This window comes from Cervus canadensis, chromosome 19 (genome assembly GCF_019320065.1).
Source record: "Cervus canadensis isolate Bull #8, Minnesota chromosome 19, ASM1932006v1, whole genome shotgun sequence".
In the NCBI taxonomy this organism is placed as follows: Eukaryota; Metazoa; Chordata; class Mammalia; order Artiodactyla; family Cervidae; genus Cervus; species Cervus canadensis.
In genome coordinates, this window is record NC_057404.1 from 52178656 (window position 1) to 52195243 (window position 16588).

Genomic DNA, 16588 nt, shown 5'->3' on the forward strand with positions numbered 1-16588 from the left:
TTTTAGTAGGCATGAAATTATGAAATTAAGATGCAAAGCCTTTCTCAAATAACTGTTAGATAACTTGAGGACATGAGCTGGTTGCCACAAGAGTTCTTTTATTACACTGAACATCACTGTAGTTATTAATTTTTGTGATGTGTGAGACATAGTAAAAACCAAATATTCTGTACTTGTTTGTAATCTCTTCTTTAAAAGTATGATTTTACAGGTTTATTGAACCATAAGGAACTATTTGTAGTAAACAGGCTAAAATCATGCCCTGAACTACTGCAGGGAGTAAGGGGAGGCCGTGCTGACATCAATGACTCTTCATGTAAATATATTAGAGGACGCTCTGTCTACTTAATCAACAGGGGCCATGCCGTGTGTCATTTCCATGTGTAGGTAAAAACTTTATTAGACGTGTTTTAGTGGATAAGGAAAAAACCCAATCTTATTATTGCTTTCCCTGCCCCTCCATTACCCTCTCTAATTGTCTAATTGCTGATTCTAATCTGCTGTGAACTGGGAAATTATGTAATCAGGCTTGTTAAAATTTTGCCTAAAACATAATAGGCTTTATATCAGGCCTCATGAAGGAGTCAAGTACACGACCTTTTAAATGTATATTTTGACAGCTTGGAGCTTTTGCTTTTGTTTGTTATTTTGCCTCTTTCCTTCTTTGTTGCATTTTTAATTACCCAAAGTACATAATTTTATTTCCCAAGCTGACTGCAACCATAACCCCCTCCCCACCTCCATTCTCTTCTGCAGCATGCCCTTCCCCTCCCCAGCAAGAGGAGGAGGCTCCTTTCCCTCCTTGTGGCTTTGGACTGGCTCTAGTGACTTGCTTGCAATCAATAGAATATGGTGTAAGTGATGCTGCATGACTTGCAAGACTAGGTCAGAGAAGGCCTTGAACCATGTTCCCTCCACATCTCATTCCCTCTCAGAACACACAGTCACTATCAGGGGGTGGGAGTGGTAAAGAACCTCAGAGACTCAGATTCGATCCCAGGGGCCCTAAGATCCCCTGGAGGAGAGCATGGCAACCCACTCCAGTATTCTTGCCTGGAGAATCCCACGGACAGAGGAGCCTGGTGGGCTATGTCCATGGGGTTCCAAAGAGTTGGACATGACTGAAGTGACTTAGGATGCTCACTGCAAGAAAGCCACCCAGAGAGATTTCCTCCCATTGAGCTCAGCTTTGAGCCATCCAGTCTAAGAGCCAAAGATGTGAGTGAAGAAGCCTCCAGAAAACTCCAGTCTCCAGCCATTCAATTCATACCTAGATATTCATGTCTTCCCAGATACGGTCCCAGCTATTTTGAGCAGAGACGAGTTGTCTTGGCTATGTCCTGTCTAAATTCCCAGCCCACAGGATCCAGGAACATACTAAAATGACTACGGTTACATGCTGGTAGGTTTTGGGAGGTTTACTGTACAATACCAGACCACTGCAATGTTATATATGATTGTATTTGGTTATACACAATGTAATAAATACAGAGTAAAACATGAATGTATCCTTTTCCCAGTTCTGCCTGAAATACTATTCATTTTCACAGGGCTAACTGTGGCCATCAACATTTTATTTCTAATGTGCAAATTACCTGGGGATAAAGATCCTCTGTTTCACCTTTGTAACCTCCATTCCTAGGATACTTTCTGCACAGAGTAGGCATGTACAACATTTACATAAACTTGTGTTGGGAAAGAGCTCACAGAAAGGGAAATTTGTGATATATAAAATGGCCATAAGGTGTTCTATAGGCATATTCTTAGGCCGGTAAAATATCCTGGTATTCGAAAGGGATGTACTACATGAATAATGGGGACATTCCTTTGACTGCTTTTGAGAAGCATAATGATGTATAAATTCTTAGCTAGTATTAATGATGCTATATACACACCTACCAGTGATAATTTATGATGGCAAATAATGGAAATGAAATCAAGCATGAGAACAGACTCACGTTAGCGCTTCAGAGTAATTATAATGAGGTGTAACTCCCAGAAACTTCTGGACTTCATCCATCACAGTAGCTGGGTCAGATCTCAGCTGCTGTCCATCAATAATTAGCAACTGTAGAGTCAAAAATAGTCACTCTATGAAGAACAAAACTATATTAGGTAGACTGAGCTGCCTCCCTTGACCTGGTAGGATGTTAATCAATTAGATCAGTGGGAATAGAAAGAAAATATGCACTCTTTAGCATACATATGCATATTTACTATTCTGATGTCCTTCCAAATAAAACAACAAAGTTGGCCAAAGGCATTATTCATAACCCTTAACTAACATGATTGTAAATCAGAAACAGACATTGACACTTTCTTGATTCAGTAGTGAAGTAGAAACATGATTTTCCATCTGTTCTGTAAGCAGGTAATTATCCAACCTATGAAATACCATGAGTTAATCTTAGAGTGAAGGGCTTAGAAATAATGGGCATACAGATGTAAATTATCCATCTATTATCCTTACAAACCATGACAGAGAACTCAGGTTTTGGTTGTGAGCCAAACTGGAATGAAGAAGATAAAGGATGTGGACACTTTCCTCAAATCCTTATTTCCTGTTCTATCCCAGGTTCTCTCCCATGGTTCTATCCCATAGCTTTTACAATACTTCCCATTTTGACAGTCTAATCCATGAACTTCTTTTCTCATAAGAGTTCCACGGGATAGGTGATGCACGGGTATTTGCACATGGTGTTCAATAAATGTTCCATTTAACTGGCGATTCTGCTATTGGTTACTGTCTATGAAGCACGTGACACCTCCTGTGTGAGGACAAGATCCCAAGAACGTGTTTCATAGTCACTTAATATCGTAACACTACCACTGCCATTAGAAGTGTAAAAATCCACACTTCTTCCTTAGGTATGATCATCTCTGATAATAAAGCTCTCTCTGTGGCAATGTTAATTTATATTTTCCATGTGTCAGTGCAACACTATCATGATACAATAAACAGAAGAAATTCATTTCAGGACATTACCTGAGAAGTAGCAAAGTACGTGAGCCATCTTTCTATGTGGACTGCATACCATCCAGGTACTAGACATCTCCTCTGCAGAGTTTTCAGGTCAGATGGGGCCCAATGTCCTGTTGTGATAACTTCATAGAAATTAAACCTCAGGGCAGCTGGATCTTCATGTGATCTTTGGTGCTTTAACAAGAAAGTCAGTTGTAAAATCAGTCTTCTTTATGCCTGCAAACATATATGTGCCTGAATGTGCTTGATGTGTGGATGAGTGTGTATGTTTTTTATTCCAAAAAAGTAATGAAAAATGATTACTTGATTTTAGAATGAGAAACAAGGTGAAACGTACATGCTATATTGGAACCTAGGCATTGGCATAAGGCTTCCATAGAGTATAAGCCTTCTATTTATATCAAGTGGCATTCACATAAGCCTGTGGCTGTCTTCACATATAAAATATTTAGATGCAAGACAAGAGACAGAGTACAAGGATTTTCTCCATGGATCTGATTAGAAGTGAAAAGATGTCAGGGCCCAGATGAATCAAGCCTGATGATTTCACCTGGCGGGGGTTGGCCGCCACATTACTGTGTTCTTGCTTCATTGCAGCCGCTCCGGCAAATTCTGACAATTCCCCAATATCCCCATGTGGAAGGCGCCATGTCTACAGAGAAGGCAGGTGTCTATAACACTTGTTTAGGTGTCACATTCATGTTGATGTTGCCCCAGGCACTTTGCTTTTTCCCTCCCAAGGGCTTCTACCTAACTCTTCTAAATCCTAAATATGAATTCACTATGCTGCTTTTTAGTACCAAACCCTCTGAGTCCTTCACATCCAACCATCACTGGTCAAGTTCAAAAGCCCAACACAAGTCAATATAATTTCATAAGCATTATCAAGATCCTTGCCAGAACAAAGACCTTCTACAGATTATAAAGAGATATAGGTAAGACAAAACGCTATCTTCAAAGAAATAAAAACCTTATATGGAAAGCAACACATTAACAGATTGTGATAAAGTCATATGTATGATAGAGGTATAAGTTATTTGTTGTGATAGCCAGACCAATAAATGATCAGTTCTGAATGAAATATGAAGGTATTTTTGAAAGATTGAAGCTTTTGAGCTAAAATGTAGTGAGATTTTGATAAACAGAAAAAAGTAAATGTGGAAACAGGAGAACTTTAAATCTGAGTGAAGATGAATGAGGTGTGTTGGGAATGGACGAATTGCTTTTGCAAGATATCTCAAAGTGAACTTAAAGAAAATTTACTACAGGATAAGTTTGGAAGTATATTGCAGCCTGATAGAATTATGTAATAGCAGGCCCTATATATGTTAGAAATAAAAAGTACTAAGAAAGCAAAGAATATTAACTGGTAGATGGTTAAAGAGTAACTAGTGAGTGGTAGTGGGAAGGGAAACGGCAACCCACTCCAGTGTTCTTGCCTGGAGAATCCCCGGGACAGCGGAGCCTGGTGGGCTGCCGTCCGTGGGGTCGCACAGAGGCGGACACGACTGAAGTGACTTAGCAGCAGCAGTAGCAATGAGTGGTAGATCGGTAGAAATACAACTTTTGAACCTCTCTCATAATTGTATATTTATTGACCTTCTCTGTAAATGCTACATACATAGAGACTACATAATATATTTACTTAATATAAGATGTAGAAACAACAAAATTTGAATAAACATAAATATACTCTGTGCATTATTAATACAGTAATGCTAACATTTTTACTTCACACTGTGATAATATGGAATTGTACTTATTCTGCTTTATATTGACTTACACCAGTCTAGCATCAACTTTTTTTATATTCATGCAACAAAAAAGATTAGCATAAAAATATGACCTGAAGTCACAAAAGAACTGGAAAAAATAGCACTGCAGGTCCTCTGTGAGGCCCATTATAAAAATGTGCGGTAGAAATTATAGTGGCAGGTGATGTTTGTAGGAGTTTCTGAATTATACCTGTCGAGCTTCAGATTTATGGTACTTACTGAAGACAGGGGACTGGCTAAGTAATAGGTTGCATTATTTTGAAATGTACAGTGGTTTGGGGACCCTACTCTTAGCAATAAAGCAGCAAAAAGTATTATCAGAAAAAAATTATTCCTTTCAAATGTGTGTGTTCAAAGAATTTACTTGAAAAAGGAGGCATAGATTCTCTCTTTTTAGAAAATGGTTGAATCCATGTGGAAAAAAAGATTCGTATAAATGTGCTCTGAGTAGTGATCGTGATTTCTGCCAGGAAAATGTGCAATACTTTGCCCCATGTATTCACATTCAAAACATTTCTTTAAGCCTTAACATCTCAGTATTTTTGGCACAATTAAAAAAATTATCTTGATTTGCAACACGAATTTTGATAAAGTGAGAAAGATGTTTTTCTATCTTGAGGGAGTCACTGACTCATGGATTCTACTAATAATTTCTGGATTTTGCTACCAAGACAAATGTTCCACATCAGTCCCCAAACTCTTGCAATCTCAGTTTGCAGAACCATATTTTTCTGTCCCTTGCTATTTGTTCTCAGCAACATATGTTTATTGAAGAAATTTTGAAAAGCCAAGAAAAAAAAAAGGAAAAAGAAAAATTACATGTTATTTCAAAATGTCATTAAATGTTTTCTTTTAATCTTCTTTATTTTGGCATTAATTTATGTATACTCTCATATTCATTGATTTTGAGTACATATAGATTGTTATCACCATACACTCAAAAGCTTCAACTTTAATTAGGTGTTCATTGCAGTAGCCAAATTTACATTTCTCTGGTCAAATTTATCTCACCCCTGTACCAAGATTTCACACCTCTCTTTTTGCTCCTCAAAGTACTGCTTTCCAAATTATCCCTCTCTTTTTCCTATGTTAATTCATCCTCAACTTTCTAAAATAAAAGAGACAATCATAGTCACTTTAATTTCTCTATCCCAGACCTCCAAATTTACCAGCATGTACATTAATACACTTTTCCTCACTTAAGTTTCAGTGCAGGGTTTCTTAATAGATACCCACTGATAGAATTCAGAGGACCTAAGAACTTGGATCTGTAATAAAAAATAAAAAAGAAAAGAAAGAAGATGCTTCTTTAATTTTAGTAACTTTTAAATAAAATTTAGTAGTTATTGTACCTGTGATTTTACCACCAGTAAGAATCAATTCTTTTGCATCACATTATAGGTCTTTCAGTTCTATCAAAAGTTGTTTATGCTCATCACTGCTTCAAACAGTAGTATTATCCCCAACATTAGATCTTGCCATTGAACGATCTGCTACTTTTAAAAGTAGCAAATTTGATAATTATACTTTTGATATATTGGTATATACTGATTTGATAATTATACTTCTATGTAGTTGTTTCCTTTGTAATATTAGATAGTTTAATGCCTTGAAAATACGTTTCTGAAATGGGGCACATAGACTCATCTGACAGCCAGAAGACCCAGCACAAGAAAAGTGAGACTCTAAATGGAGAGCGGCCTCCCGTCTAAGTTGTTTCCTGCCTTTGTGGCTCAGTCAGTAAAGAACCTGCTTTCAGTTTGGGAGACCTGGGTCCAATCCCTGGGTTGGGAAGATGCCCTGGAAAAGGGAAAGGCTACCCATGCCAGTATTCTGGCCTGGAGAATTCCATGGACTGTGTAGTCCATGGGGCCGCAAAGAGTGGGACGCCACTGAGCGACTTTCACTTCACTTCACTTCACCCTTGTGATATGGAAGTTCTGGTCCTCCCAGCATTGATTTCCCATTTTCCTCTGAGGGGCCTTTAACAGCCCTCTTCCTTTGAAAGTTTCTAATTATTATTCAAATCACCACCACAGAAAACACGTTCCTTGACCCACCCAGACTGCTGTCCATGGATTCTTGTTTGTTAAAGGTTTTACTTCTTCTCCTGTCTTTCGACTGAGTGAGAATAATTCAGGCCTTATTTTGCCCGATTGTCTGATTTCTTAGCGGCTGTTGGATCCTTCATTTGGTTGTGCTCTTTTCCTGGTATTTGGTGTCATGACACTGCTGGGCTTTTTCTTCTACTCCTCTCTGGCTGCCTCATTCTGTTCTATACTTTTCTCCTCTGAACATTTTCCTCAGATGATTTCACCATTTTTTGTGGCGTTTGGCCTCTCAGTCGCAAATTTCCATCTCCCGCTGAGACCTCTCCCCAGAGTGCCAGCGACCTCTACTGTTGCTTTTGGTGTGACAGTGATTCTGTGACCTCCTGACCTCCATCTATGTCACATCTTTAGCCCTCCCCACCCCCATACAATGCCTGTATCCTTTTTCAGTACTTTTTCATAGGAATATATGGTTATCATCTAGTTGCCTGGACTGGAAATTTGAGTTATTCTTGACACTGTTTTATAACCAGGTTCTATTGATTTCAATCCCTAAAGATTTCTTGATACTTTATGCCTCACCTAGTTTCTACTTCCTATTTTTGTCCTTGTTACCGCCATTTCTCAGCAGGACTAGTGCTACAGCCTATAATTCATTTCTCTGAATGGTCATTTCTTCCACTCCAATCCATTCTTCAAAGATCAGAAAGTATCATGTTTTCTAAAAGAAATTCTGGTAGGTACACACTGGCTTAACACTTTTAAAAGGCTTTAAGAAAAATTATAAATAAAAGGCTTTTGATCACTCAGGGCTTCCCTGATAGCTCAGCTGGTAAAGAATCCACCTGCAATGCAGGAGACCCTGGTTGGATTCTTGGGTTTTCCTGGGTCAGGAAGATCTGATGGAGAAGGGATAGGCTACCCACTCCAGTATTCTTGGGCTTCCCTCGTGCCTCAGTTGGTAAAGAATCCGCCTGCAATGTGAAAGACCTGGGTTCAATCCCTGGGTTGGGAAGATCCCCTGGAGAAGGGAAATGCTACCCACTCTAGTATTCTGGCCTGGAGAATTCCACGGACTTATACAGTCCATGGCGGAGTGACTTTCACTTTCACTTCACTTTGATTGCTCAGGGAATGGTGGCCACTTGGTCTCCCAGTCGGCTTCCAACTGCCATGTGCCTCTCAGGCTCACCTCCCGCAGATCTCCTCCTTGGCTTTGCTCTCTAATCACACGGGTGTTTTTTTGGTTCTTTGGCTGTGCTGTGGTTCTTTGCACCCAGTGGACGACACATGGTTTCTCTCTCATCATCGCCTCTGCCTCACTCAGTTAATACCTACTTGGCCCTCAGTTTTAAGTCTATAGTTTATTTCTCCAGAGAGTGCTCTTATAGCATCTTCCATTCTTCCTCATAGCACTTTCAAAATTTCTAATTATATATATATACTTATTGAATTAATATCTATTTATATATTAGGATTTCCCTGTAACTCAGACAGTTAAGAATCTGCCTGTAATGCAGGAGACCTGGGTTCGATCCCTGGGTTGAAAAGATCCTCTGGAGAAGGGAATAGCAACCTGATTCCACTATTCTTGCCTAGAGAATCCCATGGACAGAGGAGCCCAGCAGGCTACAGTCCATGGGGTCTCAAAGAGTCAGACATGACTGATCGACTAAAACTACTATTCACATATTAGAATGAATACAATGTTTTAATTATCATTCTATGGATTAAAACTGGCATTAAATGCTGAAGAAGACTCCATTTTGGTGTGACACAGTTCTATATTGTTGGATATTTACTTTTCCTTTTGTTATTATTGTTACGATTAATACCTTGATGAATGAAAAAGAATACATATTTTTAATCCTTTTGAGGTTTCCTTATGGGTGCTCCCAGAAGAGGAATCTTACCACAAAAGTATCTTTACAAACTGTTTGATAACTGTCATCAGTTTTCAGAAAATATCTCCATATATATCCTTCTGTTGGAATGTTTGAGCACCTTTATTATGACACCTTTGTCAGCAGAGAGAATAAGGATGACAGGATGCTAGGATGATATTTATGAGTACCATTTTGATTTTATATTTTATTGATCAATAATTGGGTTGACCATTTTTACACAGAAATTGTGCAGTTGGATTTGTGTGTGTGTGTATGTAAATTATATGTCTTTTGCTCATTTGCTCATTTTTCTATTTATTTTTAGCAATTTGCAGGAATTTTTTTTTTTTTTTTTTTTTACAAATTAAGGGAACTAAGCCCTTTACCAGGTATTGTTAAAGATGGTCTACTTAGATACTTAAGTTTGTTAATTTTACATGTTTATATGGTTCAATCTCTTAACGTTTTGATTTTTTTCTGTTATTGAAATTCCTTGCCCAAATTGATATGAATTAGGTATTAGCTCTTATTTCTCATAGTTTTTGCTTGTTTGTATAGTTCTTTTAACATTTGACTGTTAAACACATCTGGACTTTAGTAATTCACCATTACTTACATTCAAGTTATGACCAAATGCTTTTAACGATTTTTTTTTTTACTGCTTCCTACCTGGTACCAAGAGTATGCCCTATCCGAAGGGTCAATGAGGATGGTGATGATCTTGGCTTTGGGGACCAGAGATGCAGCTCGTTTGGGAGCCTCTTCTGAATGGAAGTAATTAGCACTCTTTTCAAATAGAAAGTCACTTGTAATATTGGATGGAGTAGGAAAAAAGTCCATATACCTGAAGGCAGAGAAAGACAATCAATTAATTTGAGGTCTAATTGTTTCCTACCATACTATGGATAGGAAATTATTTAAACATTTTTACATTCATTTATATAAATTTGTAATTATTGATGCTATAATAGCTAAAATAGAGACTATTCTGTACACTCTCAAAGTGAAAACAATCCCAGGTTTTACTGTTCTAATGGGCTATTTAGGGCAGGCGAAAGAGTGAGATGAAATGGGTAGGTTGCTAAGGAACGGAGGGAAAATTCTTTAGATTTGGGTTGATGTTCTGTGCTATTGAAAGCCAAATCTAAAAAAAATTAAGTTTACCCTTGGCAAACAGCAAATTACACCATATTGCCTAGTAAATATTTTAAAATAGTAAATTTATGTTTGCACACTTGAATGCTAAATTCTTAAATTGAGATTAAAGTGCACAAAAGAGGAAAATGTGTAAGTCAGAATAGCTATAAAATACTAAACAGATTAGGGCATAGTTGCTTTCCTCCTTTTTAACTTCTGCATAATTTGTAGTGTGTATAGTAATGTGAACACATTATAGTCTATCTAGAGTAATTAAGGAGATATTTCCTCTCGGTTGATCCTGCGGAGCCTCGGCAGGTTCAGCCCTCCATATGCTGTCGGAACATTCCTCTGCGTGTAGATTATAGAATCAATATGTTCAGAGGTTAATTCAGTGCAAGGCATTAATTATGTGTGTAACCCTCCTTACAGCTCACCACTTCTCTAACCCTCAAATGTTCTAGAAATAAATAATGAGAACAATTAAGAATTCATATGAGATACTTATTTTCCTCTTTGACATTTGTTATTATGTTTCCCAAATGTGAAGTGGTGAGAAGTCTCATCTATATTCCTTCTTAACAATTTGCATTCCATTTGAGCTCACTGATAAGAGAAAATTGCTGCTCTGCTTTCAGCAACTTGCATGCAATTTCCAAATTCATTTAGTCTTTTTTAATAAAACAGAATAGTGCTATCCTAGGTGCAGCGTGGACATGTCAATACTCATCATAGGAACTCAAATCTGCTCACTGCCATCGCCTTGGCTCCACTCTCATCCTGGTTGCGTCTTAAAAGAATGAGCTTTTCATGAGGACAGACTCACATGTGATATTGACATAATATTACATGCTATGTGCGTGTGTGCTAAGCTCTTTAGTCGTGCCCAACTCTTTGTGACACTTTGGACCGTAGCCTACCAGGCTCCTCTGTCCATGGAATCTTTCAGGCAAGAATACTGGAGTGGGTTGCCATGCCCTCCTCCAGGGGATTGTCTTGACCCAGGGATCCAACCCACATCTCCTTGGTCTCTGCATTGCAGGCGGATTCTTTCCCACTGAGCCATCAGTACATGCTACCCAGGTATGCAGTGAGGGGAGTTTACCTCAGGGGGAATTTGCCTTATATACTTGGGATTTGGAAATCAGGGCCATATTTTCCTTAGAAAATTGGGACATGGCTAGAAAAAAAAAACCAGAGTGAATATCAGTTACAGTATCAGGTTTATTCTGTTTTAGTTTAGGGGTAATATTGTGATTTTAAAATTTTTATAACTTATTAAATACAAAGTAATTTTCCTCTTATGCACTTGTGTGACTAGCATTAATATGGTTTTAGAAATGCTCTGGTATTTGCATGACAAATATCAGCTTAGATTACAATACATTTACCATCTATGTGTTTAATGAAGATACAAGTCACAGAGTATAAAATAAAACAACCTATTGATTTATTTGTTTTCTCAGGCATCGTTGTGAAGACAAATTATGTATTCAGTAAAAAAACATTCTAGACTCAGTGAAATAATAATATGCTTAAGGAGAATTTTAAATATCCTTATGAATAATTCTGATGAAAGTATTCCATAATCCTCTTTATTCAATCATATTAATTTACCAGAAAAATATTATCATTATTGCACTGTCCAAATCAAATTATAGGCAACACTGATTAAACATATCATCATTAGAAATTAATTTCTAATTCACTATGGTAGAATTGAACAAAACAAATTTATTCTGTAATTATGTAGATGCCTTGCATACACCTATAATTGCTCATCTGTGAATGAGCACATGCTAATAATGGGTTTTGTTTTTTGTTATTTCTCTTACCAGTCAATTCCCTTGTGGTAGTTGTTTCCATTAAAGAATTGGACTTCTTCAAATGTTTTGGGACTGGGGAGATTGCTGATGATGGAAGGGTGCATAAGAAGAAATAAATAAAGTGCTGTTGTTCCTATTATAAAAAAAAAAAAGAGAGAGAGAGACCAAAGGTTATATAGCAATAAAAGACAAGACAAATACTTTATTATTATTATGGGTGGAGGCACGCAGAGTAGCATGCGGGATTTTAATTTCCTCAACAAGGGATTGCATCCAGGCCCCCTTGCACTGCAAGTGCAGAGTGGTGACCATTGGACAACCAGGGAAGTCCTAAGACAAATATTTAGCAAAATTTTTGCTCAAAAAGTAATATGCAAGACCAAATCATTCCAGTGTCAGAATGATTTCCAAAAAATCAGCTAAGTGCATTTCATGTGGCAATGATTTGTGTTCTTATATTAGTCTTCATGATTCTACTGACTGAAACACTTCATTTAATCTGAGTACATAGTCAAAGCCAAGCAGGTTGATACAGCTAGGGGAGAAATTCAGAAACTGGGTGATTAGATTTCCCTCCTGAACTCAGATGAGTGGCTAAAGTATCAAAGACATCCAGCACAATGCCTGAACCTCAATTAATACTATATTCAAATCAATTAAAGTTAATCAAACTATTCAACAGATGTTGACCAGTGCAACTCTGAACAAGTCACTGTAGTAATGATTGGTGATAACTCTTGATAATAAAAACATATTTGCTGGCCTCAGTAGACTTTAAGTGCATTTGTGGATTTGAGTCAAGTAAACAGGTGAGGGAGGTCCCATGATGAGAGAAGAGTAGAGTGCTTTTCCAATATATGAGAAAATGGGGAATTTAGACTTGGGCAGTCAGGGAAGGCTTCCAGGAGGAAGCATTTTCTAAGATTGTAGCTTAAAAATTGTAAGTATTTCCAGTAAGGCTGAAAGAGGGGTGCAAGATTGTGGAAGACAGCCAGTTGACTGTCCTACCCTGACAAGCCTGATAATGAGGCACTAGGCTGAACAGACTGGCTGACATCAACCCCTGAGTGGGTGACATCATAGAAGGCATGAATGTCACATCTAAACCTAGGTTAAGGCAGAAATTGAGGGCCATAGCAGGAAGGACCGTGAAATGACTGGCTCTCATAAATCAAAACTCCCCTTATGGGAAAGGTTATTTCTTTTTGTAACATGGTGCACTCAGGAGACTTTGTTAGATTTCCCAGGCCTAGGAGAGCGTGGAATGAACTGCGCAGGTGGACTGGCAGAACAATAATGATAGCAACTGGGGATCTGGAAGCAGAGATCACAGAGAATTGTGTAGATAAAGAAAGTTACAATAGGTCTTAGGGCACCTAAGAAACCCAGAATGGTGGCTCCTAGTGAAATGGGAGGGCAAAATGTAATAAATGCCCTTAAGGAGATTTCATTTTTATAGCATATAAAATATCACCATCCAATTTCTTTGACTTGTTTGTTTGTCTTGGGAAAGCTCAAACCAGCTAAAAGCTTTATCATTTCCACACTGGTAGGTCAATATGAAACTCTAAAGATATAAGTTATTGTCTTTATGAGTACAACTAGCAAAGAGGAAAACTAGATTTATACTTACTAACCTGTCATGTTCTAGTAGAACTAAGAAGTAGTAATATTCAATGACAAATGATAGAAAATATGATTTTAAATTAAAATTTCAATGTAATTTTACAACATAGAAATGCTTTCTTTCTTAGTCATCATTCCAGTGTTAGAACGGCTGTGAGGGAGTTGGTGGAAAATTAATGAACATTTTAAATAACAAGAACAATAACAAAAGTGATATATATGAAAATACGTGCTGTATTTTTTCTCTCCCTGCACATGTGTAACTTATTGTTGCAACACAATTTATATTCCTGGAGGAAGAAAAGATTTCAACAACCAGTATCTAATAGTCTGGAAATTTTGCCCACAACCTTTAAAATGATCTACTTGCTTGTATTACAAATATCTTCATCTGGGCCAGGCTTATTTATCGTGACTGCTTGTTTTGTGTTATGGTTTGTGCACTCACTGATGAAAATACTTCTAGTCAGAGTTGTGAATTCAAAATACAGCAAGTCAATAAAAAGTTTAATTAATCAGGACATGAGCAAAGTACATAAAGCTGTCACATGCTGAACAAAGTATAAAATAGTCTAATTGAAAGTGTCATCTCATTGGCGAAATACTGTCCCTCTCTTTTACTACACAGTTATACACATGTCCTTTAGTACATGAGAAAATATCATGGGGAAAAGCTGCCTAATAAGCCTTAGGTGCATCAGAAAATAAATCCAAATCATATGTATACATAAAGATTATTTGAAAACAAACAAAGAAACAAACAAACCACACAGGTAGAATATTTGAAGGTGATAATGACAATGGTTCTGAAAAAAAATCAAGTCAAGGTTGATATGCAGTATAAAATAGCTTGAATCAAGCCAAAGTTCTCTTTTATAACTTAATTCAGCAGTTAACTAGGCAAAGCCACAAAAAAGAGTAGAAATTAAAAATAAAATACCACAACTGTGACATATAAGTTCAAAGTTGTCAAAAATGTGTGGTCTGTTGAACAGCTTTAAAATTCATTCTTAAAAATTTAGTCCATAGTCTTAATAAATTAAATGAGCAACTTTAGGGTCCCTTTGAGGACCATGGCATAAAGATGATCCATAAGGATGAAGAGAAATTCAATAATGAACTTGAATGGCTGTCTAAATATTTCACCAAGGCAAACTTAATCAAGTACTATACGACACTGTGTTTCATGACAAAACAAACTCAAAAAACCCACAAACTGCACAGATGGTTAGTCTTACCTGTTTTTTGTGGCCCGATTACAAGGAATTTTGGTAAGTGGTCACAAGTTTTCTCTCTGGACCATATGTCTTTGTGTCTTTTATCATCACATGGATTCTGCAAGAAGGAAGAATAATGAGTCTTATCGTGTAATCAATACCTGGCTCTGTTCCATAAAAATTGTTCAAACCACAGGATCAAATTCTTGCCTGATACCCTCAAGCTAGGAGTTAGACCTTGTTCTGATTCTGATTTTCAAATTGTTTCCTTCTAAAATGGCACCTTCCTTTCCTTCAAGGATAGAACTCTGCATCAGGTCTCTCCTGCCATCATTCTTCTCAGGCTTGGCTTGGTGATCTAACTTCTGAGATTCCACCCTACTTCTGAATTCATGTTTTACGTCTGTATACCTGATCCTTAGCTTGTCTCTACCTGGTTTGAACTCAGGTTTTCAGATATCTGTGCTCTGCCCTAATTATTCCTACTCGTTTTTCTCTAGAGGGCTGGAAAGTCATCCTTGAAGTCTGGACTTGGCCAACTTTTTCTTCCCTTTTTACACTATATGCTATTCTCTGCTGATCCAGATAATCTCATAGTTCGGCCATATCCCACAAGCAGATACCATGTAGATCATTATTTCTAGCCCCTACTTAGCTCCTGAACAATAATTTAAGTTGTGTATGTCATTGTTGCACAGACATTGTGAGGAAATGAGCCAACATAGCCATACATCCAATTTTATCCCCATCTCAACTTTCTCTTACACCAGCTTCCATTCTGTTCACGTCGAGAGGCCCAAATTTACATCCAACTCATGATACTTGAGAATTAAGAGTCCTAAGGACTTCCCTGGTGGTTCAATGGCTGAGAATCCACCTGCCAATGCAAGGGATACTGGTTCAACCCTCAGTCCGGGACGCTTCCACGTGCTGCAGAGCCCGCGGCCCACAGCTATCGAGTCTGTATGCTACAGCCCATGAGCTGCAGCTACTGAACTCACGCGCCACAGCGATGGAAGCCCGTGTGCCCTAAAGCCTGTGCTCCACAACAAGAGGCGTCACTGCCGTGAAAAGCCTGCACACTGCACCCAGAGTAGCCCCCGCTGGCCACTAGAGAAAGCCCATGCAAAGCAACAAAGACCCAGGACAGCCATAAATAAATAAATGATCTTTAAAAAAAGGGTAAATGATAGTGATACCATTTTAAAATATCTGTTGACTGACAAAATGGTTTTATTATATTGGTAATCTAATTAATAAATATATTCAAAAATTATTTTCACAAAATTCTTTCTAAAAAACATATGCTGACCATTAAAACAATGATAATTTTACATTTATTATTCAAATTTAAAAGTGGCATAAGATAATTAAACATTTATGGTTCATATTTATGTACTTAAGTCAGTTTTTTTTTTTAAATCCATATCTGCTCTAATACTATGTCACCCAAGTTCCTCTGAAGAATGTTTTCACCAAACCAGCCAAGTTTCAGGAGCCTAGCACCTTGGTTGTTTTGTTTTTTTTTTTCATTTATTTTTATTAGTTGGAGGCTAATTACTTTACAATATTGTAGTGGTTTTTGCCATACATTGACATGAATCCGCCATGGATTTACATGTATTCCCCATCCCGATCCTGTGGTGACATTGCCTTCCAAAGTAAAAGGTAAGTATTGTACTTTGCAATCCCTACTACTAAGACAGAGGGGCTTCCCTGGTGGCTCAGACAATAAAGAATCTGCCTGCCATGCAGGAGACCTGGGTTTGATCCCTGGGTTGGGAAGATCCTCTGATGGAGAGAATGGCAACCCACTCTAGTATTCTTGCCTGCAAAATTCCATGGACAGAGAAACCTGGTGGGCTACAGTCCATGGGGTCTCAAAGAGTTGGACACAACTGAGTGACTAACACTTTCACTTTCACTAAGATAGAAGCACAAAGCTTGATAGGCTTCTTTGGGTTTTGGACACTTTTTTTTTTTTGACCTAGGAAATACTTCTCTGAGTCACCGACTGAATGATGCAGAAACTTGCTGGTTTTGAGTGGAACCCAGAACAAGAAAGAGCCCTGCAAGAGGTAAGTCTA

The 16588-nt window shown here is 37.8% G+C and overlaps 1 protein-coding gene across 2 annotated transcripts in view; it reads right to left on the bottom strand.

Moving 5' to 3' along the window:
• The window catches only part of LOC122422205 (bifunctional heparan sulfate N-deacetylase/N-sulfotransferase 4), a 286857-nt gene that overhangs the window by 5749 nt on the left and 264520 nt on the right, over window positions 1–16588 (bottom strand). The window contains exons 8-12 of one of the 2 annotated variants that reach the window (XM_043438525.1): window positions 14523–14619; window positions 11668–11791; window positions 9365–9539; window positions 2987–3157; window positions 1959–2068 (exon numbers count right to left, since the gene is read on the bottom strand). In XM_043438525.1, coding sequence (XP_043294460.1) covers window positions 1959–2068; window positions 2987–3157; window positions 9365–9539; window positions 11668–11791; window positions 14523–14619 — 677 coding nt within the window. The remainder of the gene's footprint in view (window positions 1–1958; window positions 2069–2986; window positions 3158–9364; window positions 9540–11667; window positions 11792–14522; window positions 14620–16588) is intronic. The other variant, XM_043438526.1, reaches the window with a different exon arrangement.